This window comes from Pongo pygmaeus, chromosome 12 (genome assembly GCF_028885625.2).
Source record: "Pongo pygmaeus isolate AG05252 chromosome 12, NHGRI_mPonPyg2-v2.0_pri, whole genome shotgun sequence".
Taxonomy (NCBI): Eukaryota; Metazoa; Chordata; class Mammalia; order Primates; family Hominidae; genus Pongo; species Pongo pygmaeus.
This window is the reverse complement of record NC_072385.2, coordinates 104,653,914-104,681,228: the sequence shown is the minus strand read 5'-3', so window position 1 is coordinate 104,681,228 and position 27,315 is coordinate 104,653,914. Positions and strand designations below refer to the sequence as shown.

Below are 27,315 nucleotides of genomic sequence, written 5' to 3'. Positions count from 1 at the left end.
CCACCCCCTCGCCCCCACACTAGCTTTAAAAAAGTCAGCTGCCATACTGGGGAGAAACTGAAGTTGGCCTCCAGCCAGTTAGGAACTGAGGCCCTCAGTCCAGTAACCTCCAAGAACGGCCAACCATCATATGAACTTGGCAGTGAACCCTTCCCCAGTAGAGCTTTCAGATGAGACCCTAGCCCTGGCTGACACCCTAACCGCAACCTTACGAGAGACTATGAAGTGGAGGACCCAGTTGAGCTGTGTCTGATTTCCTGACCTGCAGAAACTGGTATAATAAATGTGTGTTGTTATAGCCACTGTGTTTATGGTCATTTGTTACAACACAATAGATAGCTATCCAGGCACCCCAAAGCCCCTGCTGCACAGCTGGTACATTCTTTGGCCTCCTCATCTTTTGTGTAAGCACCCAGCAGGGAGGGCACTGGCTGGGCTGAGTTCTGCCCTGTGCTCTCTCTCCTCCCTGACTCCATGATAGGTAAGGCAATTCCACCTCTTGTTTCTTTTCCTCTCAATAGGAGAGGGGCAAGCTGGGAAGACCACCTTTTGTGATCAAGAGTTAGCATTTTAACCTTTTTACTCCTAGATTCACTGTCCACCTCCAGGCCCAGATGAATTAAAAAATTTTTTTTCTTTGTCCAAAACCACTGAAGCTTTGCTGCAACAAGCAGAGAGCTAAATAGGCTCTGAGAAGATGCAGAGCTGTTTTACAGGCAGAAGCAGTGAGTCCGAGAGAAGAATGATAAAAAAGCAGTCTTCCCAAACAAGTACTTAATACACTTGCCCTGATGGAGGGGCCTTTGTGTTCTGTTAGTCTTCAGGCTAAACGATCTTAATCAAGGCATACTGAGCCCAGAGTTCCTGGATCATTTATTGTCTCCCACTTATGCAACCTTTCACTGAAACAAATGAGAAAAAACAACATGTTTTCTCAGGCCAGCCAGGAGAGAGAAAGGCAATGGTTCCTGTCTGCTGCTTAGAAGGGCAACAGTATCGACTTTATGTTGAAGCATTTTGTCAGCAGCTTTGCCATAATTCCAACCCCCACCTAGCATTAGACTGGAGGTTCATGGGGCATCTTTGAGTCTGTCAGAGCTGGGTGAGTCTGTGCTATTTCTTAAGGAGGGCCTGAGTTTGGGAAGTTCTGAAGTAATAGTGTTGATGCCTTTCTATCTCACAGGACATATTTTGAAAATGATGATTAGTTCAGAATAATTTGCAATGCACCATCTAGGGCAGGGTCAAGTGAGGGCACCTGTCCTGGTTCTAGATGTGATCAGAATCAGAAGTCTCTCTTGTGCTGGGATAATAGTGGCTTCATACTGGGCTTATGCAGACGAAGCTTTGGGTGATCATTTTTCAAGAGAACACTTTGGCTCATTCACAGCCTTAGAGCCCCAGGCCCCTGCATAGGGTGTGGCACAGAGTAGGCACCCAGTACATGCTTGTTAAATTGAACTATATGAGTTGTTATTCCCTAGGCTTGGGATTCAGGGAAAGCAGTGATGTTGTCTGCACTGGGCGCTGAGTTGAATCTCCTGAGTGGAAAGAAAACAGCTGATTTGGATGCAGCAAGAGCTTCTCCCTTATGCTGGTCAGCAATTGGACAGTATTTAGTATTGTTCCTAACAGGCATGGGCTTAGAGTGGGAAAGACTTTGGAGTGAGCTGGCTTGACTTTGAACCCTGGCTCTGCATTTGATTAGTAGGTCAAGTCACATAATCTTTCTGATCCTCTGTTTCCTCAATTGTAAAATGGGAAGAAAATGATGCTTCAGGTAGCTCCTTATATGTCAGGCACCTCTCTAAGCCCTGGATACATATTAATGTATGTGATCCTTGCATCAAACCTAAGCGATGTAAGCGTTGATAATCTAAGCACCATTTTTTGGTGCAAGGAAACAAAGGCATAGACAGCAGAAGGGAGGTGCTTAGAGTGAGTGGCATAGCTGGGGTTTGGACACAGGTAGTCTGTGCTCTTAAAAAAGATGCTATATTGCTTCCTCATATATTCCTCAGGGAATCTGTGAGAATCAAAAGAAAGAGACACTAAATGAGCTTAGTGACTGTCACCCCATGTTCAGATGGAAGGAGGTGGCTGACAAATGCGGAACACACTCTGGGAAGCTCTATTGCTGATGGGTGCTTGGCCTTCAGCCCAGCCTCCAGTTCCACCCTGTCACCATCACCAGGTCCCTGGAGAAGTGCTTTCTCACCACCAAGCCAACCCCGGTGTTCACTGATGTCCACCTCTTGGGGATGCTGACTGGCTCTCCAGCGTGAAAGCCTCTTCCACTGGAAAAGACTCATTAGCGTTGGTAATGGGATCATGAATCACAAATTAGTTCTTTGCCACCTTTCTTCCTGGAGCACAGAGCAGAGCCATGCTTGCTCCAGGGAAGGGAGACACACCCAAATGAATAGTGACATTCTAATTGGGAGGGCGCCGAACGTGCTGCGATGACTGGGGTCCCAAGAGCCTTGTTAAGGCTGGTGCTTCCTGCAGCATCACTAGTGTGCTTGCTATAAATAGGTGATAATCTAAAATTAGTGAGATAATCTAAAATAAGCGAGAACACAGAGCATGAAGTTAATCAGCAGGGCAGCTGAGCAGGGAAATGACCAGTGTCTGAAGGGGCTCCAAGGGTTCTAACTACGGTCCCATGCCTGCCACCCCTTAATGAACAGTCCCCCCATAGCTGAATGGGTGCTAACAGAAGTGCCTTCCAAGTGCACCAGTGAAGGCTGGGGTGCATGCAGGAATGCCAATTAGCTGCAATTATCAGCTTTCTTACATGTGCGTGGGAACACTGCCTGCCTGGGGCACCGTCTTGAATGTTAGTGAAGATGCAGATGTGCTCTGTTTAAACGAAAACTAACATAAGAAGCCAGATCCCTCTGGAAGACCTATTCAATAATGAAAGAGAGATCCCTCTCGAAGACCTATTCAATAATGGGATTCCTAAAAGATTTCTTTATCACAACTTTGACCTTCTAAATGTTATCTGGCTTAGAAATTTTCACTTTCTGCATGATTTTTAAGAAACACGATCATTTGCCTTTTACACAAGTTGTCTAACTTAGTGCAAGTTAGTTCACCTCTCTGGACCTCATCTGTTAAAGGGGGATACTATGATAGCACCAAGAGCTCAGCACAGTCCTGGCACACAGCAGCGCTTGGTGAATTGCAGTTATGATTGCTGCGTGAAGAAGGAACATGACGCAGTCTTTGCTTTGGGCCAGGCTCCTTGTCTGTAGGTCAGGATGCAGTCCTGGGTTCCTAAACTTTTTTGCTAATCAAACTTTCCTTCAGGGATGGTTAAAAATGTGGATTTTGACTTCCTGCTCCCAGACATTCAGATTCCACAGGTTGACAGGGGCCCAAGAATCTGCATTTTTAACAAGCAGCACTTGCAGACACCAGGGGACCCAGATGCTGATGATTTGAGGACACACTTGGAGAAACCTGGGGCTGAATCTAGTTCCTTGGCTGGCCAGCTCACTGCTGCACTTGTGAGTCCTGGATTGTGTCCATAACTGGGGATTTCTGGGGAAAGCTGTTAATGATGCCATTAACGCAAGAGTCTATCTGAGTTGCCTCCAGAGGGAACCTCCTGCTTCCTGCTCTGACTTGTCTCTGGACTTCTCACATCTTGGACCTCCCGCCTTCAAGGTTGGGATGCAATGATGAGCTGTGGCTAAAGAGAGGGACTTGGCTTCCTCCTTGTCCCCAGCATGGGATTATCTGCAAGGCTAGCAAGGAAGAGGCCAGGATTTTACAGAACTGGATTAGAATACATTATTGATTCAGGAACGGAGTGACTCTGAAGGGAAGAGGCCTCCTCTACTGGGGTGTGCTACTAAAGTAGGCTTGGCCGGACCTGCCGGGCCTGAGTGCAGCAGGCTCTGAGGGGAACAAAGACCCCCATCGAGTGGAAAGACAGGGTCTGAGGGAGGATGCAGGCCTGCGGAGCCTGCCTTCCAATGATGCCGTCATCCCCAGAAGGGTGTACTTGGAACGTAATGGCTCTAGCTACAAATTCTATTAACTCTAATAGTTGTTCTGTGGTGAATGGATAATACATTTAGCAGAAATAGACCCAATCAATTTATATGAAACACATAAAACTTTCTCATTGGAATTGGCATCTGTTCTTGAATCAGGAGCGTGTGTGGAAGTGGACAGCCTGTCACCCTCACTTCTGGGCACATTAGCAGTGCCACGGGTTAATTGGAGATATGGGCCAAATAAAGCCATGGCTCCCTGATGGTATTGCCCTTCAACCCTTGGAATCTTGGAGCTGGGAACAGGAAGGGACTTGGACACTGTCTACTTCTAACCTTGATTTTTTAAAAAAATTGCAGTCTCTCTGCCCTTGTCTGTGTTCACATTAACCCCTCTCATCTGCTCACTTGCCCTGATGGGAGGCCCTGCAGGGGCAGAATGGCCCCAGGCCCACGGCTTGCTAGTGCAACCAGCCAGGGCCCAGCACGGGTGTTCTCTCTTTTAGTCCAGTGCTCTTCCCATGACTCTATATAGTTTTAATTGCTTTTATCCCCCCTTTGGCGAGAGAGGTGTACTCAGAAAATGGCAGACCAATCTGTCACCAAATAGCTAGAGGCAAGGCTGTGGTTTTGATGCCAAGGCTCCACAGTTAGGGTTGTGGAGTTGGGCCCAAAGTTTGGGCGGGTTCTCCCATCAGCTGAGCTGATTCCCTTAGACTCACCCTACGCAGACAGCCTCTGAGCTCCAAGGAGAAGGATAGAGGGGTAGGGAGGTTGAGGAAGGGTCCTTGGGCCCTGGGGGCCTGCTTGTCCCCATCTGGGCTTTTTAGGGAAAAAGTGTGGCAGAGCCTGCCTGTTCCTCCTCACTGCTAACATTCATTACTGCCAGAGAGAGACAGTCACAGGGAGGGGGAAGAGATAGAGAGAGAAACAGAGAGAGAGAGAGAGAGAGACGGAGGGAGCGGGGTGAGGGAGAGAGAGATAGAGAGAGAGAGAAGAACCTGGCTCTGCAGCCCCGTGATCACATTACCCCAATCATTTGGTTAGTGTAATTGTATGTGCAAAGCTGACAAATGTAATTTCCCTGGACTTAATACTTGCCCCATTTTCTCTTTCAGCATCTTCATCTGATTAGCTAAAGTGACTCAGAGTCTTCCGAGAATGCTGCCTGAAGCACCTGGACAGGATTTTCCCAGCCTGGAAACTTGAGTGGCTCAGCTCTGCCCCATGGGCCTGGAGGTGAAGAACCTCCCAGATCCAGGGAGTCAGGCTGAGTCCCTCATCAGAAGGGAGGGCTGCTGTGGGGAGTGAGGAATGCTTAGGGAAGCTTAGAAATGTTGTCAGTAACTGTTTTCAAAAGACCCCAAAGGGCCTTTGCGTTTCTAGTTCTCTAACGCCTGCCCGGAGGAGAGTTGAAATGCCACCAGCCACCTTGTTCCAGCCCAGCAGAAACTGACAGCTTTGAACTTTGGAAAGAAAAATCTTATTATCCTGTCTCCTCGATTGTTTGTCAGAAGGTTGGGAGCTGATTTGTTTACTGTTCGTGCAGGGCCTCTTGGCTGGAACTCTTCCCTGCTCTTTTCCATTTTTAGTGTTTATCTCCGATTGGAGACTTTGATACCTAGAAGTAGCTTAGTTGGGTGAAAGAATGTGGACTCCAGATTGACTTCCTGGCCCTACTCCTTTCCAGCCTTGGGGCCCTTAAATTCTTCCACACCATTTTCCTCATCCCTTCAATGGTAAAAACAGCAACTGTCCCTGGGCCCGTGTGAGGACAAGCTGTTTGTTGTGTGAAATAACCTAGGCTATGGGACCACGCTCAGTGATCTTTCCTTTCCTTTCCTTCCCCTTCTGGCCTATCCCTCTGTCCTTCTTCAGGAGGCCTCCCACGTAGAAGCTGTGAGCTTGGGCTTTGCAAACATGCCCTGCTGCCTCATAGGCCACTCTCTTCCCATGGCCCAGCAGCTCCAGAACGGCGAGCATTGGCTCAGTCCTGTCCCTGTTGTAACCATGCACCGTGCTGGGCACGTGTCTGCCGGGTGATTATTACTGAGTGGGTGTGGCCTTGGGCTCTGCCTCCATGAGTCTGCCTGAACCCGTAGGCACTGCCTCGGTATTGCTCTGAGACAGGTTGAGAATAAGGGGTCAAGTTTCTCAGTGGGGAGACTTGTGTTCCAGCTGCTGTCTCCTCCAGCCTTTAATTTTATTTAGAGGTGGTGGGGGAGTCATTGCCACGTGTGAGCCACTGGTGATTTCATTAGTATGAGCGGCCATTGGGCAGGCCCTTATCAATTAACCTTTTAGGGACAGTGGGAGTTATGTGGCAATAAACTCAGGAGTTGAGCAGGGTGGATGGCTGTTTCCTAAATGCTGGCTGCAGGGGGCTGGCTGCTGACACCTGAGATCCAAGCTCAGGCATCCAGCCACTCACTAGTCAATAGATGTTTCTGGAGTCTCTGCTATGTAATCAGTGCTGTTGATTAGGCTGGGCAGGGGGCTATGGCTATGTTTACTTAGCACACTAAAAGGGGAAGTCTGGCTTCTTCCCTCAATTTATAAATTTATACATTTCCTGAATTTATCACAGGGAGGTGGTAGTTGACCAAGAGGCAAGGAGTGAGTGGAGGTGAATCATTGGGGCTGGGGGGTAGGGCGTTGAATGGAGAAGTTAGAAGGCTGCCTCCATCAGGTGAGACGTTGGCATGAACTGAGAGGTGAGGGGGAAAGCAGAGAGAGCTGCAGTTTTGTGGGACAGGCTCCCCTCTGTGTAGGAATATGCAAAGGTCTTTTGTGGTTCTAGTTAAAGGGGAAGAGAGGGATGATGGGAAAAGTAACTGACTCTTTCTCCTGGATCTGGCAGCTGGATTAGATCAGGCAGGAATCAGGAAGGGGTGATGGTTAGCCCTGGGGCAGCTTTTCATGGGACAGAAAGGAAAGGACTCCTTCAAAGACAAAGCCATGTTAATGTCTAGTTCACATGTTGAGAACTGATGTGGCAAAGGTATGAACCTCATTTTCCGTACTTTGTGCCAAAAAAGGATTTCACATTATAAGTTGAAATTAGAGATTTATCATTGATCTGTTATTATTTTGATAAAGACTTATCTTTTATAGGAAAAAAGTGTGGGTAGACTGTGTGTTGTACACTTGTTTCTCCAGGCTATATATAGCAGAAGAAACCTCACAGGCCCAGGCACAAGTGCCTGCCTGGGAAAATCCCTTGGCTGGCTGGCATGGGGCTGGGGCAGCCTTAGTCACCTTCTGCGGGGCTAGGCTCACAGCCTCCGGTCTAATAGAAGAGTGGCAGAGAAGTCACACCTGTGGTTTATAACCAGAGGCTGAAGAGTTCTGCTGAAGTGGCAAAGGGCCATGAGAAGTCTTGGCTTGGGGTATGCTGAATAGAACAGCTTTGGAGGGGATCTGAGCTCTGGGGGAACTGTGTTGAAAGGAAGCTTTCGGGGCTTTACCCATGATGGGGTAGCCCACCTTTTGTGCAACAGATAACCTTGGCTAGGCCCAGCCCTCTTTATAAGGAGGAGAAATCTGACAGTAAGGTTTGCTTTGTTCAGTAAGGCGGCAGTGAATTCAAAGCAGAGTTGAGGAAAAAAATGCCAGCTTGGTTCTCTCCTTTGGGTAGGGGCCTAGGTATTCCCTAGGCATAGGGGAAGCTGCTCCTTTGTACAATTTCCAGAGGTTTCCTTTGCTCAGGCAATATGAGAACCAGAAGCTTCCTCTTAGACCCCACAGTCAGAGTGTAGGTGATGCTCCTTCTAAAGACTGACTGTTTCATTCTTTTCAGCACAGCTCCCCACCCTAAAGACAGCACCAATCTTTCTTCTGCCTTTTGCAACAAGAAGTTACTGTGCTCACATTTGTGAGCTGAGCCCTTACCTGTAGGGTCAAAGATGGGGGTCTGTCTTGGTGAAGTTTCCCCGGGTTTCAGCTCCTTGTTTGGGTTTCTCTCAAACAGGTTTCTTGATTTGGGTGCTGTATTCTGTGGGATCTTGTCCTCTCCACTAACTGGAATAGAGAAGACCCCATGGGCTGAGTTAGGTGAGGGTCGATTTCAGGGTGAGAGATGATTTCACACTGAGGGAGGTGGGAGAGACAGTCAGGCTTAGGCTGAGGAGGGGACAGTGAGGCCATGGGTCATCGGGGTTGGAGGACAGAGTGTTGGGGTCAGAGTGAACTCACTGGTGAGGTAGCAGTCCAGGCTGATGGAGATATTGTCAAAAGCCACGATGGCTCTGGATCCTTGTCCCCACCATGCGACCATCTGCAGCCAGAACCTGTACACATCAAGAGGAATGTGTGTGAGGAGCAAACTGGGGGGTCTTGTCTTAGGATTCAGCATCCAGCAGGTGTGTGATCACCTGGCTCAGAATGTGAGTTTGAAAAAGTCTCACTAATCCCAGAGCAGTGGCGAGAGAAGAGCAGTCAGCTCCTCCTACTTCTGCAATGCAGAGCCCTTCCCCTTCCGAACTATCACTCCATAATATTAATGGCTGACACACTGGTCCTTAAATCCAGCCTGGAGTTTGGGGTCTGGGACCAGGACTCCCTGATAATCTGAGGAGAAATCTTTTGCTTTCTGGGCGTGCAGGATGCTTGGAAACGGGAAGAAATCTGACAGTAACTGCTTTGTTCAGTAAATGGGGAGTGATTTCAAGACACTGAGTTGGGGAAAAAAATACAAGCTTGGGTCTCCTGTTTGGGTGAACTAAACAGGAGAAATGGGTAGGTCTGACATTCAGCCAGTGGGGCTGAAGTCATTATTAAAATATTAAAATGCTTCTGTACCAGCCAATAAAGAACCGCAGTTCCACGAGTGCCCCTTGCTTGTTGCTTCAGGCAACTGGCTCCTTCCCTGGTGCCCCTGCCCCCTGAATTTCCCAATTAACCAGCACCCATAGGGTTTATCCATCGGTTAACCCAGCAGGGGTCTCAAGCATCCTGGGTTTCATCCAGCATCACTGGAGGTTGCCTGCCTGGTGGTTAAATATTAAGCGACTTGACTATTACCCCTGGAAGTGTTTGTAACCAACACAGAGGGGTCATAAAAGTGTTAACAATAAACCCATTAAGATATTGTTTCTTTCCCCCACCCTTTCATATCCTTGGAGGGCCAGGTTCTCAGACAGTGGCCAGGGAAGGCCTTATAGTGACATAAACAGGAAAGTACCTTTGGTTTGTTTGTTTCCTGAGAAATCATCCCCTGGAAGGCTAGCAGAATCAGCCAGCCCTTTTCCTGCTCTAAGTGAAGGTTTCCTGAGAACCTTAAAATCCTTTCCCACCCTCCAGAACATCAGTCCAGAGTGACCTGCAGAACAGGATGTGGTCTCTGGCTTGGGTATGAAAACACCAAGAGAAGGAAGCCATACCCATCCATTGGTGACTGGGCAAACTCCATACGGTATAGCCATACGATGGGACGCCAGTCTACGGTCAACGATGGACCTGGAGACGTGCTATAAAATGCATGGACCTCAAAGACGTGATGCTAAGTTAAAGAAGCCAGACAGTAGGTGAAAGACCTCCTATTGAATGATTCCGTTGATAGAAATGTCTAGAAAAGGTAAATCTATGGGGCCAGAAAGCAGATTAGTGGTTGCCTGAGGCTGGGAGTGGGCACAGGATTGACCGCAGACTAGCATATAGGCTTTTTTGGGGTGATGAAAATGCTCAGAAACGGGATTGTGGTGCTCTCTCCGCAGCTCTGTAAATCTGTTGGAAGTCACTGACTTGTACACTGAAAGTGGGTGCATTTTATGATATATAAATTACAGTTTGATAAAGCTGTGAGAAAAAAAGAAGAGAGAGGAAGAGAGAGGAAACCCAGGCCACAGGGCATTGGCCACATAAGGTGTCAAGAGCAGAAAACTGGAGCAGGGCGGCACTGGCGACATGGAGAGAACAGGGCCTCCGAGCGTACAACAAGGACAAGAAATGGGATGTCAACAGTGGGAGGAAAGATGCAGAGGAAGAGATATGGAGAGAAAGGGCATTTGCGCATATGGATTTTCAGTGAGGCAGCAAAGCTTTAGCCAGTGGGTAAACTACAGCAGGGGTTGGAATCTCCCGTTGCGCCTGTGTGCAGATGATCTCTGATCAACATGTAGAAGATGCTGGCTTGTTAGATGCTGGCTTGGTTATTCCTGGCCAGAGAACAATTACTGTTTCCGTGGAGCAAAGCCTTGAATCCCAAAACTTTTATCTGAATAACTGTGATCGATTATGCTTAACTGAACTACTCCATACATTTGTCTGTGCTTTCAACCATCTTGTGAGATCTGATCATTCAGAAACAATCCTTTCTGTCTGAAAGTCACAATTACAGGACCCAAATCTGGTTTGATTCTAAAGAAGAAATGACCAAATCTGTTGTAGCCGTGGCCAGCACCACTGGGGTTGGCCCTTCAGGCCATACTCCCCATGAAGAAGTCTCCATGCTACCCTCAGTCAGGATAGTGTGTGCTGGTGGTTGGGTGTGGAAGGAGAAGTGCCTGATGGAGAACCTTCAAATCCTGTTCTGGGCGGCTTGGGCATGCCAGATGAGTGTGCAAGAGGGGATGGACAGCACAAGGACCCTCAGCCCCTGCCACCCCGGCACTGGGGCGTATGCCTCTGAGAGGCATCTCTCATTCCAACCTTGATACACACCTATTTTTGTTTCCTGTATAGCTATTACATATAGGTCTATGGGGCATTCTAAGAGAAATCAGACATGAACGCTGCATTCAAGTTACTTATTGTCCAGTGTGAAGATGAAGTGTGGGTACCTCGGTATGCAATAAAGTAGAAGGAGGTCAATGCTTCATGAAGGTGCAGATACAGCATTGTGCCAGCTCAGAGGAAGGGGGAATTACATCAGGGTGGGGAGATCAGGAGGGCTTCACAGAGAAGGCAGTATTTAAGTTGGTTTTGAATGCAGGGAAGGGCTTGGGGATGTGGGTGTGGGAGTGCAGTGCAGGGAGGAGAAGATGTCTGGAGCAGAGGAACTGGTGTGAGGGCCATGTGGGCAGGGATGGGACCTGTCCTGCTGGGGAGCAAGGAGTGAGGAAGGAGGTAAAGATGGTGTGGACCTCTGGGGAACATCACACTCCGCAGACTGTTGTGGGGTGGGGGGAGTGGGGAGGGATAGCATTAGGAGATATACCTAATGCTAAATGACGAGTTAATGGGTGCAGTACACCAACATGGCACATGTATACATATGTAACTAACCTGCACATTGTGCACATGTACCCTAAAACTTAAAGTATAATAATAATAAAATAAAATAAATTAAAAAAAAAAGATGGTGTGGACCTCTGAACAGAGATCAGGCAAGAAGGTTCTGCCATTATTTCAGGGGAAATGGAGAGCCACTGGAGGTTTCTAACAGGACAGTGGCAAGATCAAAGACATCTTAGAGGATAATTGTGATGGGATTAGTAAGCAGGACGGGGACCAGGAGAGGAGGCAGAAGCAGGGGAGACAGCATGAGAGGCATTTCTGCACACATCTCACACGCCTTCATCAAGTTTCTCTACGAATCTTGGCAAGGTTATAGCCACGATTTCTGTGGGGTCTCCCCATGGGAAACAGTCCATAGATGAGTTTCTGGCTTCAGCCTCTGTAACTCTGGACAAAGCCCAGGCCTGGGATCTCAACTGGAAAACCAGGGCCCTAATACTGCTGTCTTGTTAAAGCAGGTGCAACCCTTAGGAAAATGCTGCTTCCAGGTAGCAAGAAAACAGGCACTTAGAGTGACAGAGAGGGTGAATAGAAGGACTCAGGTTCCCTGTGGGAGCATCGGGAAGGCACAGCTGCCCGGCTCACCTGCACATCAGGGGGTGAGTCCCCCCACAGGGCACATTTCTCCACCAGGTCATCATCTCCTAACCTGTCATTCACAGGACCAGGGGCCAAGCCAGGCCCTGATTTCAATGCTGAGCTATATGAGGGGTGTACCTTTCAGGAGGCCAGAGGGGCTTGAGCAAGTAAATGACATGTGTGTGCCTGGGGAGGGGGGACAGAATCGTGGCTGTCCTCTAAATGGGTGCTCCCTGGGAAGCTGCATGTCTCCCCGCCCCTCTCTCTGCCTTCCTTCCTTATTACTAAGAGATTAGATCTGTGAAGTCTCTCACAGCCACTGGGCCTCTTAGCATGGATGGGATGATGCCGGCTGAGGCTGGAATGGTTTCTAAATAGAAGAGTTTCTAAAGTGCTCTGCGCGGCGACAGCAGTGGCAGCTGCTGCTTAAAAGAGTTTGATTGACACCGGGAATTGCACATATTTCGAGTCAGGAACACGCACAACCATCAGGGAGATTCAATCAGATGGCAATATGGAACCAGGCAGTGCTGCCTCTGTCCACCCGGGGCCACCCACACATGGGATCCTCTGTCCACCCATGGGCCAGCCCTCCCCCGTGGCTCCAGCCCCCAGAGGCTGCAGGGAAGGGACAGTGGACAAAGGTGGGACAAAGGTGAGCCACTGAAGGATGGGTGGAGGGTAGGGCAGAAGCAAAGGCCGTCTAGGAATGGGGTCTGTGGGTGGTAGGTGATGGGCAGTCAGGGGATAGAGCAGCACCAATCTAGGAGGCTCTTTTCTGTGGATGTGCTGGCCCAGAGACAGAGTGGGCATCGGGACCACCCAGATTCAGGTTTCCCTACTTTGGAAGGTGCCTGGTTGTGTGTCTTTACCCAATAGGTGAAGAAGAGGTTGCTTCTGGCACCGCTCACCGTCTCCTTGCTGGAGATGGGAAAGGCTTCCTCAAGGCTCTCACAGTCTCCTGGTTCTACACACTCCTTCCTGTGAGTCCCCCAGAAGTGCAGCTACCATGTCACTCTCCAGAGTCAGCTATGGCCTCAGGTCTGGAGTTCTACCACTTACTAGCTGGGCCACTTTGGGATTGAGGGAAAGTTCTGGCATGTACCAGGTGGACCACCATGGGACTGAGGGAAAGTTCTGGTATATACCAGGTAGACCACTCTGGGACTAAGGGAAAGTTCTGGTATGTACCAGGTAGACTACCAAGGGCCTGAGGGGAAATTCTGTTATATACCAGGTAGACCTGACACTTAGGTGGGACCTGACACACTCTGGGACTGAGCGAGAGTCCTGGCATGTACCAGGTGGACTGCTGCGGGGCTGTGGGAAAGTTCTATCATGTATGAGGTGGCCCACTCTGGGAGTGAGGGAAAGTTCTAGTATGTACCAGGTAGACCACTCTGGGACTGAGGGGAGGTTGTGGTATATACAGATGGACTACTCTGGGACTGAGGAAACGTTCTGGTATGTACCAGGTGGTCCATTCTGGGATTGAGTGAAAGTTTTAGTATGTACCATGTAGACCACTCTAGGACTGAGGGGAGGTTATGGTATATGCCAGGTGGACCACTCTGGGACTGAGGGAAGGTTCTGGTATGTACCAGGTGGACCATTCTGGGACCAGGGGTTAGTTCTAGTATGAACCAGGTGGTCCATTCTGGGACTGAGGGAAAGTTCTAGTATGAACCAGGTGGTCCATTCTGGGACTGAGGGAAAGTTCTAGTATGTACCAGGTAGACCACTGTGGGACTGAGGGGAGGTTGTGGTATATACAGATGGACCGCTCTGTGATCGAGGGAAAGTTCTAGTATGTACCAGGTAGACCACTGTGGGACTGAGGGGAGGTTGTGGTATATAGAGATGGACCGCTCTGTGATTGAGGAAAGTTCTAGTATGTACCAGGTAGACCACTGTGGGACTGAGGGAAGGTTCTAGTACGTACCAGGTGGACCACTCTGGAACTGAGGGAAAGTTCTAGAATGTACCAGGTGGACCACTCTGGGTCTGAGGGAAAGTTCTAGAATGTACCAGGTGGACCACTCTGGGACTGAGGGAAAGTACTAGAATGTACCAGGTGGACCACTCTGGGACAGAGGGAAAGTTCTAGAATGTACCAGGTGGCCCACTCTGGGACCAAGGGAAAGTTCTAGTATGTACCAGGTGGTCCATTCTGGGATTGAGGGAAAGTTCTGGCATGTACCAGGTGGACCCTTTGGGACTGAGGGAGAAAATTCTAGTGTTTACCAAGTAGACCACTCTGGGACTGAGGGGAGGTTATGGTATATGCCAGGTATACCACTCTGGGACTGAGGGAAGGTTCTGGTATGTACCAGGTGGACCACTCTTGGACAGAGGGAAAGTTCTAGTATGTACCAGGTGATCCATTCTGGGACTGAAGGAAAGTTCTGGCATGTACCAAGTAGACCACTGTGGGACTGAGGAAAAGTTCTAGTATGTACCAGGTGGTCCATTCTGGGATTGAAGGAAAGTTCTGGCATGTAGACCACTCTGGGACCGTGGGAAGGTTCTGACATGTACCAGGTGAGCCACCCTGGGTTTGGCTGAAAGAAAGCAAGGACCCTGACACATCACTGCCAAGACTGCGAGGGACAGGCCGTCCTAGCGAACATACAGTTACTCCTCTGCCCCACTTTGAAACCTCAGCTCTGGATGGGGAAGGGAGGCTGGGTTCCCCAGGATAGAAGAGCCTTCCCCTTCCTCTCTGTGGGCAGCCTGGTCAAGGAGAAGGGAAGCGTTAGCCCTTTGGGGTTCCTTCCACTCTCTCACCAATTTGTGTTGCCTAAGAACGTGGCAGGGGAGCCTCCTCTCTTTCCCAGTGCTTAGCAGCAGAGATTTTGCTCCTGACCCTTCATAGTTCATACCTGCTCAGCTCTTTCTGTTTCTTCAAAGAGGACGCTTTTGATTGCATGGGTTGTTGTTGCTTTTTCTTTTCTTTTTTTCCAGCCGGTGGAGTTTGGAACTTGTTATTAAAACAGACTTGGCTAGAGATCTTGGTTGGAGGCTGGCTTTGCATAAAGAATGCATTCGCCCTGACTCTTCTCGTTCAGCTCTACAGAGACGCCTTTTGAAAACAGACTCAGGGGGGATCTGGGAGGTGGCCATCTGGGCAGTGGGCCAAGTCTGGAAGGGCAGCTTCAGAATTGGGCGCCTCGGAGACTCATCAGGCAGATCTCTGCCTGAGAAATGCCGATGCTGCTCACGTATGGCTCAGAAAATGTACCATCTCATTCAGGCAACAGACTGTTAATGGACAGCGAATATAATGCCTTATTTGCCACCCTGCCAGCCTTAGGGATTGACAAACCTAATTAAGTTCACTTAATGATTTTAAGTAGCTGACAGAAAGGTTTGTGTCTGATGTGGATGGAGGGAATGGCGACGCTTTGGAGGGCAGAGCAGGATGGAGTGGCTGGACTGGGTAGAAGGCATTTGCCAGCTGGGCACCATGTCTCACATTCCTCCCTCGGCCATTAGTGGGCTCGGAAGGAGGGAGTTTTCTGCATCCCTTTTTGCTGCTAGGGCTTGTCTGGGCCCTGGCTGCTTAGGATAGAGCTGGCAGGTACTGTAGAGGAAAAACGCTTTCTCCAATTTCTGACTGCACAGTTAATTTGCTCTGCAAAAGTCTTCTAAAGTGGGCTGTCATGAAGCTTGGGTCGCAGTAGGCATATCTATTAGAATAATATACATGAAGAAAAAGCCCTGCCACATCCCTCCTATTATCTGTGTAATGGACTTCAGCTCTAAGATGAAGATGGGAACTGATGGACCACTTTGGATTCCTGGGACCATCCCTGGCCATGTCAAATGCAATCATGGCTGGGAACGTGTGTCTTGGCTGTAGGAGTCTTTAACTTCTGCACAGTAAACTAGAGATGAGCTGGACATTCAAGGCCATACTCAGGAGTTGGGAACATACCCCTCCTGGCTCCATCCCACTCTCAGAAGTAATTTACCACCTCCTGCCTTGGTTTCCCCTCTAGGCATAATGACACCAGGAGCATGAGTAAAAGTCAACACAGAGCTTCCAGGGCTTTCAAGGGCCATAGAGATCTTTCACAATGAGTCTGGCTTGGTGAGGAAGCGCTTCTAGAAATAAGAGAGAAAATAAATTTTCAGCCAGGCTGAGCAAGCATGGAGAATCACTTAGACCCTTCCACATTCTCAGTTTGAGGCTTCCAGGCATTCTGTGCTCACTTTCGGGGGCTCAGCCTAAAGGCTTCTGGCTCCCTCCTATGCTCTGGTGTGTCACCAATTGGAAAGGCCTGCTGCAAGGATGTTCCACCACAGCAGATGGAGACCCATCTCTGGCAAGTTCCTGTTTTTCTTTCATTCTTGAAATCTGTGTGGTGTATGTTGAGCTCTGCTGGGCCCTGGGCTTTGATGGGGAAAGACATTGCTTCCTGGAACCATGGCCCAGCAAGGGAGGTGCCTGTGCACAAAAATACTTGACCTACAGTCAAATGCCAAGTGCCCTGGGGAAGGAGTCAAGTGCCTTTTGGGCCCCTGCCATTCTTTTGACTTGTGTGGTCGCATATGGAGATAGTAGCGGATGTGGGATGAGAGCTCAGGCCTCTTGCTTCCCTGGCCACTTTTCCCATCATCTCTTGTAGAACCATCCAACTTCTTGAATCTCATTTAGTCTCATATGTACTCCATACCATGGGAAAAGTAGAGCAAGCTCCTTGGGATGACTGGGGGCATGAGGGCTGTCTGGAGCTAGAAATGCTCGCCATCCATTCTTCTTGGAGGGACAGGGATGTCTGTTCCCCGTTTCTCGGAACACACAAACATTTCCTCTGTCCTCTGTTGCTGTGTTAGCTTGCGGCTTGGGGAGCTGTCATGGTACCAGAGATGGCAGCACTGCCAATGGTGAGAAGACCCAGAAAAAGGGTGGTTTCTACCTCTCTTCTCGCCTGACCAAAAACATCTTTATGAGAGTAAATTAGAAGTCTTTTCTGCTTGGTGAGGACTAGTTTCAAAAAGGAGAGTGGAGTGAAGACTGGGTTATATAGTTGGTGGGGCCCTGGGCAAGTTGCCAAAACTTTTAAGGTGCCATCTTGGTTTTTAAAAGGATCTATGTAAGGTGTGTGTGTTTTTTTTTCCCCCAGCAATGGAACCCTTTGTTTAGCATGAGATGCTAATTTTTGCTCCTGTTTTATATTACGTGTTTACTAGTAACATGTGCTTCCTCAGGCAGTGTCACAAATGACATATCTCCCCCTCTTTCTTTGAGCAGAGATTATTTGAGCATGTACTGTAAATCAGACACTTGTGCCTATAGCTAGGAGTGTAAAGATGTGTCAGACGTGGACCTTGTTCCCGAGGATTTCAGTCAGTGATGTGATTCACATTATTTACTGACCAGGGAATTGCTGAAGTCTCTTTTAGTTGTGCCCCCTGTAGAGCTAGAAGCTACTGAAGCTGGAAAAACATTGAATCTGGACAATGAGAGAGAAGTCAAGAAAGACTTCAAATAATGAAAAGTCTTGGAGAATGGTAGAACTATGGGCGAAACTCTCACTAGGCAGTGGGGTGTGCTGGTGGGAGCAATGTGGAAGGTGTGGGTGGGACACCAGTCAGGCAGCTGGAAACCCAGGTGTGGAACCCAGGTGGACATAAAGATATTTGAGTCATCTGCATAGAGGTAAGAGTGGAAGTTATAAGCATTGATGAGGTTCCTGGCGCGGGGATGGGGGCAGCATAGATAGAACCGGATTCTTTGCTTCAAATATTGGAAGCTCAATTATCTCCTAAATTGCAGGCTTTGTGTTTAGGGAAAGAAGGGGCTGAGAACACAGGGCTACATTTTCCGAGACATTAAGAATTATGAAAAACATATGCATCTGTTGACTTGTAAGCCAAGCTGTGGATGTTACCAAGAAAATCTTGAGCAGATTCGAACATCCTGTTATTTTAAAGAGGTTCACTTAGTGCCATTTTGAGCAACTGCCTCCTAAACCAAGCTCATGGGCCGGATCTGTCTCACTGCTTTGCACTCTTGATTGTGGAAACTTAGCAATCAAAAGCAGCAACTTGTCCCAAACGTCACAGTAAATCAGCGTTAGAAATAAGATTTAAAGCTCAGAATTGCTAATCTACTCCTTGCTCCAATGATCTGGGATATTTTCTGAGAAAGAAACAGGGCCAGATCCTTCCAGAATTATGAATGTTTGATTTGTATATATCAATGCCTGGTTGCACATTGTGTGCTGAGCCACCGGCCGCATCTCTTCTCCTCTTCTTGAATGGCTGAAGCTGCTCACGTACAGCTCAGAAAATGCACAATCTCGTTCAGGCAACAGGCTATCAATGGACAGTGAATATATTGCCTTATTTGCTACCCTGCCAGCCTTAGGGATTGACAAACCTAATTAAGTTTACTTAATAATTTTAAGTAGCCCATGTCTATACTTAAGTTCGCCCAAGGCTGTCCTGAGCCAGTGGTGCCATTTGGAAGACAGCAGAGGAAGAAGGTTCTTCTCCTCCAGCTTCTTTCTTCAAGCTTTCTGAGCTTCACACTGAGGCTCCAGTCACTTCCCACTGGGCCCCTCACAAGACCTTCCAATATCCCCCATGCTCTGTGCTTCCCACCCTCCAGCCTATCTCCGTGCTCAGTGGCTCTTTTACTTTTTCTTCTTTTTTGAGACAGACTCTAGCTCTGCCACCCAGGCTGGAGTGCAGTAGTGTGATCTTGGCTTACTGCAACCTCCACTTTCCAGGTTTAATACTTGTCCCTCAGCTTCCCAAGTAGCTGGGATTACAGGTGCGCCACCTTGCCCAGCTAATTTTTTATATTTTTAGTAGAGACGGGGTTTCGCTAAGTTGGCCAGGCTGGTCTTGAGCTTCTGGCCTCAAGTGATCTGCCCACTTTGGCCTCCCAAACTGCTGGGTTTACAGGTGTGAGCCATGGTGCCTGGCCCTCAGTGGCTTTTTTTTTTGGAATGGAGTCTCCTTCTGTCGCCCAGGCTGGAATGCAGTGGTGCGATTTCAGCTCCCTGCAACCTCCGCCTCCCAGGTTCAAGTGATTCTCCTGCCTCAGCCTCCCAAGGAACTGGAATTACAGGTGCATGCCACCATGTCCAGTTAATTTTTGTATTTTTAGTAAAGACGGGGTTTTACCATGTTGGCTAGGCTGGTCTTGAACGTCTGACCTCAAGTGATCTGCCTGCCTTGGCCTCCCAAAGTGCTGGGATTACAGTTATGAGCCACCGCGCCTGGCCTTCAGTGGCTGTTTATTACCTGTATTCCTAAATCCAAAACACCTGGCCTAATATTCACACTCACTCCCTCCCAAAAAGATTTCTCAGGATTCTCTGACACAACCAGGTTGGCTGTTCTTGAACCCACAGAAAACATTTCTGCATCTCCAAGCCTCTGCTTTCCCTGAAGACCTTCTCTGGAATGCCTTGTCCCTTTTCCATTTCTCTAAGACCTAAAATTTCCTCAAGCACTGGTTTATAAAAAGCTCATTTTCTCCGTGATGGTTCATCTGACTGCTCTTGTATCTGGAGGTCACTGCACCTGCTGAACCCTGGTCATGATCTGTTGGAACCTGCAGGGTGCCTGTGTGCTACTGTTTGCCTGTGGAGGTCCTGTGATCTGGCAAGAGCTGATCAAACATCCTTTTCCATCGTCTGTGCTTGATGGAGGCTTAATATGTTTGCCGACAATGTGTCAGCCAATGACACTTCTCCAGTCACCTCTTGATTCCCTGTCTTGCCCAGATCCAGATACCTGGATCTGCCATTATATACCAGTGACTTCCAAATGTGGTTACGCATGAAAGTCAACTGGGGAACTTTAAAAAATACAGATTCCTGGTCCCAACATGTCATCTATGAATCAGAATCTTTGTGTATGAGATCTGGGGCTCTGAAAGAAAAAAATAAGTTTTCCAGGTGATCATAATGTTCACCCAAGTTTGGAAACCATCATCCCACACTGTCCTGCTAGTTTTAAGCCTTTTCAAAAGTACTTTCTCCTGTTTATTTATTTATTTTTTGTTTTTAGAAATGAAAAATTCAGGGAGGGAAATTCTGAGGTGGTTTCTGCCAGAAAGGAAGATTTTGCTGCATCATAAAAATTTGGGAATGAAACATTCATACTTTAGAATAGAACCTGGAATTGATTTCAGCCTTGAGTTATGAGGCTTTGTGGAGACGAAGCGTGATCAATGCTCAGCGTAGCTAAATGAGGAAGAGACATTCTCAAGTGACACTCTGATAGATGGCCAGACATGAGCGCTATATTCCTTGGCTTATTTTGTGACACACCATCTCAATTTTTTTTTTTCAAATGTAACTCACTTCTTTCATTTGGGCACACAGCTAGACTACATTCCCCAGCACCCTTTGCAGTAGGTGTGGCCATGTGACTTTTTTTACATTATAAAATGTTTTATTGAAAACAAGCTTTGAGAAACATGGTGCATTGCAAAAGCTAAGAAACTCATCCATAGAACCTTGAACGCTTCTTGTGTGCACCATGTATTCTAGACTTTTTCCAAGTCACATTTAATATTATCAGTTTTGAGCTACTAAATTCAGAGGAGTCTTATTTCTCACTGCTTGAATTTTTAGGAAATATGACGAAAGCACATTGTAAACCACTAATATTTACAATAGTCAAAAATGAGCTCATAATAAAATACATTTAGGCCACGTTTCAAAGAATACTTAACAGATCAACATCATTCTGCGTTACTGTTGGCCTTGTGTCTTATGCACGATAGATGTCTAACATCTAATGACCAAGACCTTCAACTGAATTATGTAACCATTTTCTTTGATTCTTACATGTGCCAATTTTAGACAGAAACCTTAAATGATGATACAGAAGTCACAGTATGATATTACAGGTAGTGTGGTAATTCTAACCCTGAAAAAAAATCCCAATGACCGAAAATTTTTGTTTTCTAGGTACCAAGCATAAAAACCAGCCCAGATAAGGCAAACAAAAAGTCAGTAAGGAAATCCAAAAAGAGCAGATGGGAAAGGAGGCAATGTGAGGGGAGCAGAAGTGATGATTCATAAAAATCTTCCTGTTCAAGGCTTCCTAAGCTCTTTGCCCACTGACTGGCTGAATGGAAAGGATTCCAAGGCCAGAGAAAAGGCCCACCCTTTTCTCTGGCCTTGGAATCCTTTCCATTCAGGGAAGGAAAAGGGTAGAAGGGGCCTGGATCCCTGAATGATCAGGTGGAAGACCACCCACCAACCAGCATGCTTATTTTTTATTTCATACGAGCAGGAAATAATGTTTCTTTTGTGTACAGCCCCTGGAGTGGAGACGTAATGTTACTTCAGGTAGTGTCACCCCCTCTCACATACATGTGGCACATACCTAGGTACTCAGGTGTGTTCAGTGCACCTGGCATTGTTGGGTTGATGACTAACACACTCATGGGGGTGGGAGGGATGGGTGAACTTGGTCCTTGACTGGCTACAGGAATCTGCAGTATTCTTCCTTCACAGCTATAGCCTTCCCCCCGCAGCACACTCCTGCACTACTCCAGGACTAGGGATGGGTCTGAGTAAGGCAGGGGGCATAAAGGAGCTTGGCCCAGGGCTTAGGATGCAGATGCAGCTTTCTTGTGCTAATGTGCTATTTGCATAGACTTTAGGCTCATTTACCGGGTTTCTATCATGTTCTGGAGGCCTGGGGCCTCGTCTTGTCCTGGTTTTTCACCTGGGTCCTGACCACACACCCATATCCCTCTCTGGATGACTGATCTGGCACCCCAGTCTGTGCCTGGTGTGCTCACAGGTCAGAGTCCTTTCTTTGGCTCTTAACTGCATGGCTGGGCCCTGCAGGTACAGGCTGACCTCTTCACGGCTGACAGGGTCTTCAGGTGGCCCAGGCCTAGGCGCCATAGCACAGTTCTTTCATATCAGCTGCTGATGTGTGATAACACCTGCTGCCTGTTGTCACTGATATTCATGGAAAAAATGTTTTGACCATGAGAGCATGGTGTTTGGAAAAGGGTGAGAGTTTGAGCTAGAAAACCATGCCTTGAACCGGGTGCGGTGGCTCATGCCTGTAATCCCAGCACTTTGGGAGGCTGAGGCGGGCAGATCACTTGAGCTCAGGAGTTCAGGACAAGCCTGGCCAACATGGTGAAATCCCATCTCTACTAAAAAATACAAAAATTAGCCAGGCGTGGTGGTGGATGACTGGAAGCCCAGCTACTTGGGAGGCTGAGGCAGGAGAATCGCTTGAACCTGGGAGGTGGAGGTTGCAATGAGCTGAGATGGTGCCACTGCACTCCAGCCTGGGCGACAGAGGGAGATTCCCTCTCAAAAAAATAAATAAATAAATAAATAAAAATAAATAAATAAATAAATAAAAGAAAATTGTGTTTTGAATCCTGACTCTTCTACTTCTTAGTTGTGTGCCTCTGGACAGATTATTTAACTACTCTGAGTCACAGTTTCTCATTGATAAACTAAGGTCATTAAAATCTGACTTACAATGATGAAGATAAATGGGCACAGACACTTGGTTCAGTGAGAACGCCATCCCCCTTCTCCTGTCCTCTATCATTATGGCCCCAAGAGGCACAGGCCATGGGCTCCAGGTGGGACCCCAGCCCTGCCAAAGTCCCCTCAGCCTTGCAGGCTACTGATGAAGCCAGGGACTCTGCTCCCACCTCCCTTATCATCAAGGTAAGGAGAATAAAGCATAGTGTGCACTTGAAGTGTTTTGAACCCCTTGGGGAAAGACTTGATGGGTTTAGTCAATGTAATTTACCCTGCATGGCTTATAATTGCCTCTGAGACCACCATTTTCTCCCAGTTCAAAGAACTGACTCAGCCTAATGCCAATAAGCATGTCAATGTCCCCAGCCCCTGCAGCTCCGGGAAGGGACACTTGTGCTGCCACAGCAAGTCATGAGTGGAGAGCACCTTTTATTTTCTTCACTCACCATGTGAACGAATTGGTTTTGCCTGAGTGTATATATATATATGGCATCAGGGCAATTCAACTCCCCTCGCAAGAGGCAGGTAAGACATTCCTCTCCCTTCTGCCCCATTTCCAACTTTGGAGCCTGCAGGTCTACTCTGGGGTAAGTTCCTGGCATGTGTCTGCTGAGAGTGGATGAGCAAATGCACATCTACCTGGGGTGGTAGTCATTGCTCTCTGCTTCTGTTCATGTGGGAATGCCCAGCAGAGGGAGGACTCACCACTGGCAACCAGACAGGTGCCTGTTGGGAAGCAAGGAGCCCCAACAGCTGGGGCTTTACTGGGCTCCTTCTGCTCCAGCTCCCAGGACTCGTGTTCTGTGATGCCGTGGTCTTGTCTTCCCGCCAGCCTCCCTAATTAGATGGAGATTGAGCGCTGGGGCTGTATTGCTTGTCTGGGTGTGCCCATCACCTGGCACCCAACACTGCAGTAAATGTTGGTTGACATAATGCCTCAGGGGATTTTGGAGGTTTGTACATTTCATGCTTGGAAACCTTCACAGGATGCTGTCTGGTGAAGTGAAAGGAGGGGAGGAAGGACCTCCACAGAGGGGCCTCTATGTTTAATGGCAAGTTCTTAAACCCCTCTGGGCCTCTGTCTTTTCAGCTGAAAATAGGGAATGACATCTACCCTAGCTGCTCAGATGTGGGCCTGAGTGAGAACCTTGTGTTGTGAAGGAGCCAAGCACCCTGGAAGGGGGCACAGGGCTGCTGTGGATGGGGAGATGTGGGCAGAGTGAGGAGGCGCAGGAGCTGCTGGGACTGTCAGCCAGCTTGTCCAGCAGAGGGTCAGTAGGCGAGTGATGTCTGCTCCTCCTCATAGGCATCCCTTTTTCCTGAGGTGGAGTTAGAGGCAGAGCAGTTACAGATGAAAATACTCCTAGGAGGGGCAGACAGGCAGGAGGGCAAGAGCAGATGTGAGGGGCACCCCTGGGCCATGTGCTCCTAAAGATGAAGCAGGGCTCTATTTAGCACAGTGTACCAACCTTGTGGCTGGGGTCTCCTGTTGATCCTCACAGCAGTGAACTTTATTCTCAATGAAAGGGCAATTTGTTAAATGTACAGTATAACTAAAGGTTATTTTTATGCCTTGGTTAGACTTGGTACATGAATAGATTTGCAAATTAAAAATGCCTATCAGAGACTGTGCTGTAGTGTTGGGGAGGAAACACATGGTGTGGGGATAGTCAAAGGCATGCCGGAGTGGGAGGCACCTGGAGAGGGGACACAATGGCCTGGAAGGATAAGGATAAGGGGAGACTCCAGCTGTGAGCCTGAGAGGAGAGGCAGGCAGGGAGGGGCCACGGGGGAATGGTCTGCAGCAGGAGGTGGTGGTGGAAATTGCTATGATGAATTTCAGGAGCTGGTTGAAGCAGAGGGAAAGCAGTAAACTAACGTGAAATGAATAAGAGATGTGGCCTAAAAATAACCGAGAACCTAAATATTTTGTTAGTAACAATGGCTATCGACCAGGAGAGATGGCTCCTGCCTGTTATCCCAGCAGTTTGGGTGGCCCAGGCAAGAAGATCGCTTGAGGCCAGGAGTTCAAGATCAGCCGAGGCAACATAGCAAGACCCTGTCTCTACAATTTTTTTTTTTAATTAGCTGGGCATGGTGGTGCACGCCTGTAGTTCTAGCTACTAGGGAGGCTGTGGCAGGAGGATTGCTTGAACTCAGGAGTTTGACGCTGCAGTGAGCTGTGATCGTGCCACTGCACTCCAGCCTGGGTGACAGAGTGAGGTCTTGTCTCTAAAAATTATATTAAAAAATTAAAAAACAACAACAATGGCTACTGTTTTTCAAGTTTCTGCTACATGCCAAGCCCCATGCGTCATTTCCTCAGGCAGTACATAGGAGGCAGACCAGCCTAAAGGTTAAGGGAAAATTATTTAACCTCCATAGCCCCCAGATTTCTCATATTAAAAAGGGGATTAATTATAATATCTACCCCAAGGGGTTGTTTTAAGGATGCAATTAGATAATACATGTTAAGTACTTGTTACATGACTGGCAGGCAGTAAGCACTCAACAAATGCTAGCTCTAATCATCATTTATAACTCTTAAATGGCTTTATCAGGATGCTGTGATTCAATTAACAGAAACGTGAATTAAACAGAATTTTTTTAGGGGTGTGTCTAGACCGGCAAACTGAGGCTTACCGGAAATCTCTGGATTTCCACCCACTGAAATCTACTACTTCTCTACACAGATAAGAGCAAGTAATAAAAAATGCTCTTCTAATGCCTTTCTCATCACAGAAAGATGCTACACAAAGGGAAAGTGTTGTTATTGACAGCATCCCATATAAAATGAGAATTCTGTCAGTGATAAAAATTGAATAGAAAAAAAATCTTGGCTCTATGGAGTTTCTGGTCTAAATGCATGAAGACATAACTCTCAGTTTAACCCATCTCATTTGAAAGATGCATTGATGAAACACACCACTTGTCGTTTAGGACAAAGGATGCAAAGGGAACGGGAAATCTAAATATCTCCAGAAGGAACAATTTTTCTTGTTAGACTATGTATGTAGTGTATGGCTAAAAGCCTTTATAATGATAGTGCTGAGGAATGGAGCCTGCACAGGTGTGATAAGTTGTGTACTTTATATTTGACTGTACAATTGCAGTGATTTGTGGGACATGATTTGATCCATGGTGTTTCCAAATCCATCTCATAATGAATTGAACTTAGCATGGCTTCTGCTCTGTAAGCATGTCAAAGCTTAGGATGGTGTGGGAACATTGTGTTTAATTTAGTAAGATATATATAGAGAGGAAAAACTAGGGATATATCTCTCCAAGAGATTGACAATTAGAATCAGGAGAGAGAACTTGCCTTTCTTCTATTTTGAGAAAAGGTAGAATTAATTCCAGCAGAAAGAGCAGCAATTGAATGAGGGAGGTGGGGCTGATAAAGTGGGGAGAGGATGAGGAAAAGTAGCTATGTGAGGTGGATGTAAAGTAATGAGATAACTTTTAAGCACACATCAAGCCGATATTTGAATTGGTGTTGTCCTTCAAAATTACCTTGGGAGCATTTATCTGTATTCGGAGGACATTGCCACTGCTCAAAACATCTTAGGCATTGCTCTTAGAGGTTTTTCTTGTTATTCATTATACTATGGTTGTACAGTTAACATAATTCTGTAATGATGACAGACTATTACATTCCTTCTATCGCTTTACATGTTTGTAAGTGGACAGAAGAAATATCATTCCATGGATCAATGCCTCCCTGTCACCAGGCTTTATGTACCTATGACATATTCACCGAGCCTTCCCGAGGACTACTGTGTGGTGGGGGCAATCTGACTAGAGCTCTTTTCTCTCAAGTGCACAACTCTAGTTCTCTCTATCACAAGGACCAGGGCACGCAATTAGGATCAAAATCTTTCTTATGAAGTGATTCCAACAGGAATGTGACCAGAGACAAAGAAAGCACAGGTAGCAGGCAAGTCCCTAAAGATAATTCCTTGTCACAGAGTAACAAATGCTGTTTTGGTTCATCTGATGGGACACAGGTGTTGCTCTGATATACAGAACACTTTGCAGTAGTATTTATTATAAAGCAATCATATCTGTTTTGTCGGACACAGGTTGAAGAGAGGAGAAATATTAGATAGATTCCGTCAAGTGAAATTCTCAGTTTATTCAACTGGAATTTGAAAGTATATGCAATTTCCCTCAATATATCATTCTGTCAATGCATATTTATTGGGCATACTACATGTTAAGTATGGTACTAAAGATTCAGGAAGCAGTGGTTTATAAGACACACACAATCCCTGCCGTGTTAGTTTGTATATTCAGATATAAAAAAGATAGTAAAGAGTGATAAATTATTATAGGGATGTTTCAAGAGCCATGAGAATATATTGTGGGTACATATAGAGTATAGGTGTCTGGGGATAATTTTTTTTAAGTGAAGGAAGAGTAGTATTTAGAGAGATGGAAAGTAAAGGCAGAACATTAAGTTCTTCCTTTAACTTTAACATGCCTTTAACATGGCAACTGCAAAAGCCTAGAAGTAAGAATGTAGCATGGTGCAACTGAGTGGAAGAAAGGGGAGATTGAGAGAGAAAGAATGGTTTAAGAAGCAGCTGGTGAAATTAGCGCTGGACAGATCACACATGGGCTTAAAAAAGGTCTTATTAGGGAGTTTTAAAGGCATCCCAAAAGGCACAGGAAGCCACAGAAGGATTTCCAAGATAGGAAAATGGTCAGATTTATATTTCATGTAACAGCCAGGGCCAATACCAGTGACTAGAGCCTGGAGTCTCTTAAGTGCTAACCTCTAAGCCCTAATAAAATTGCTTTAAAAATTTTGTAATGTGTGAAGGCTGAGGAACCTGAGAGTAGAGGTGATTTGGGACAGCATAGGGAATAAAATTTCTGCCGCTTTCAAGGTTCAGGGTTGGGGAGCTGTCCATAATGTAGGTGCTGAATAGCTGAAGCCAGGAACTGCCTAAGGAAGCTTCATGGGATGTGGGGCAGGTGGCGTCAGGTGTTAC

The 27,315-nt window shown here is 47.2% G+C and overlaps 1 protein-coding gene across 1 annotated transcript in view; it reads right to left on the bottom strand.

The window, feature by feature from the left end:
* Positions 1-27,315, bottom strand: part of ALK (ALK receptor tyrosine kinase) — a 731,594-nt gene that overhangs the window by 77,466 nt on the left and 626,813 nt on the right. The window contains exons 10-11 of the mRNA XM_054476638.1: positions 8,202-8,296; positions 7,899-8,027 (exon numbers count right to left, since the gene is read on the bottom strand). Coding sequence (XP_054332613.1) covers positions 7,899-8,027; positions 8,202-8,296 — 224 coding nt within the window. The remainder of the gene's footprint in view (positions 1-7,898; positions 8,028-8,201; positions 8,297-27,315) is intronic.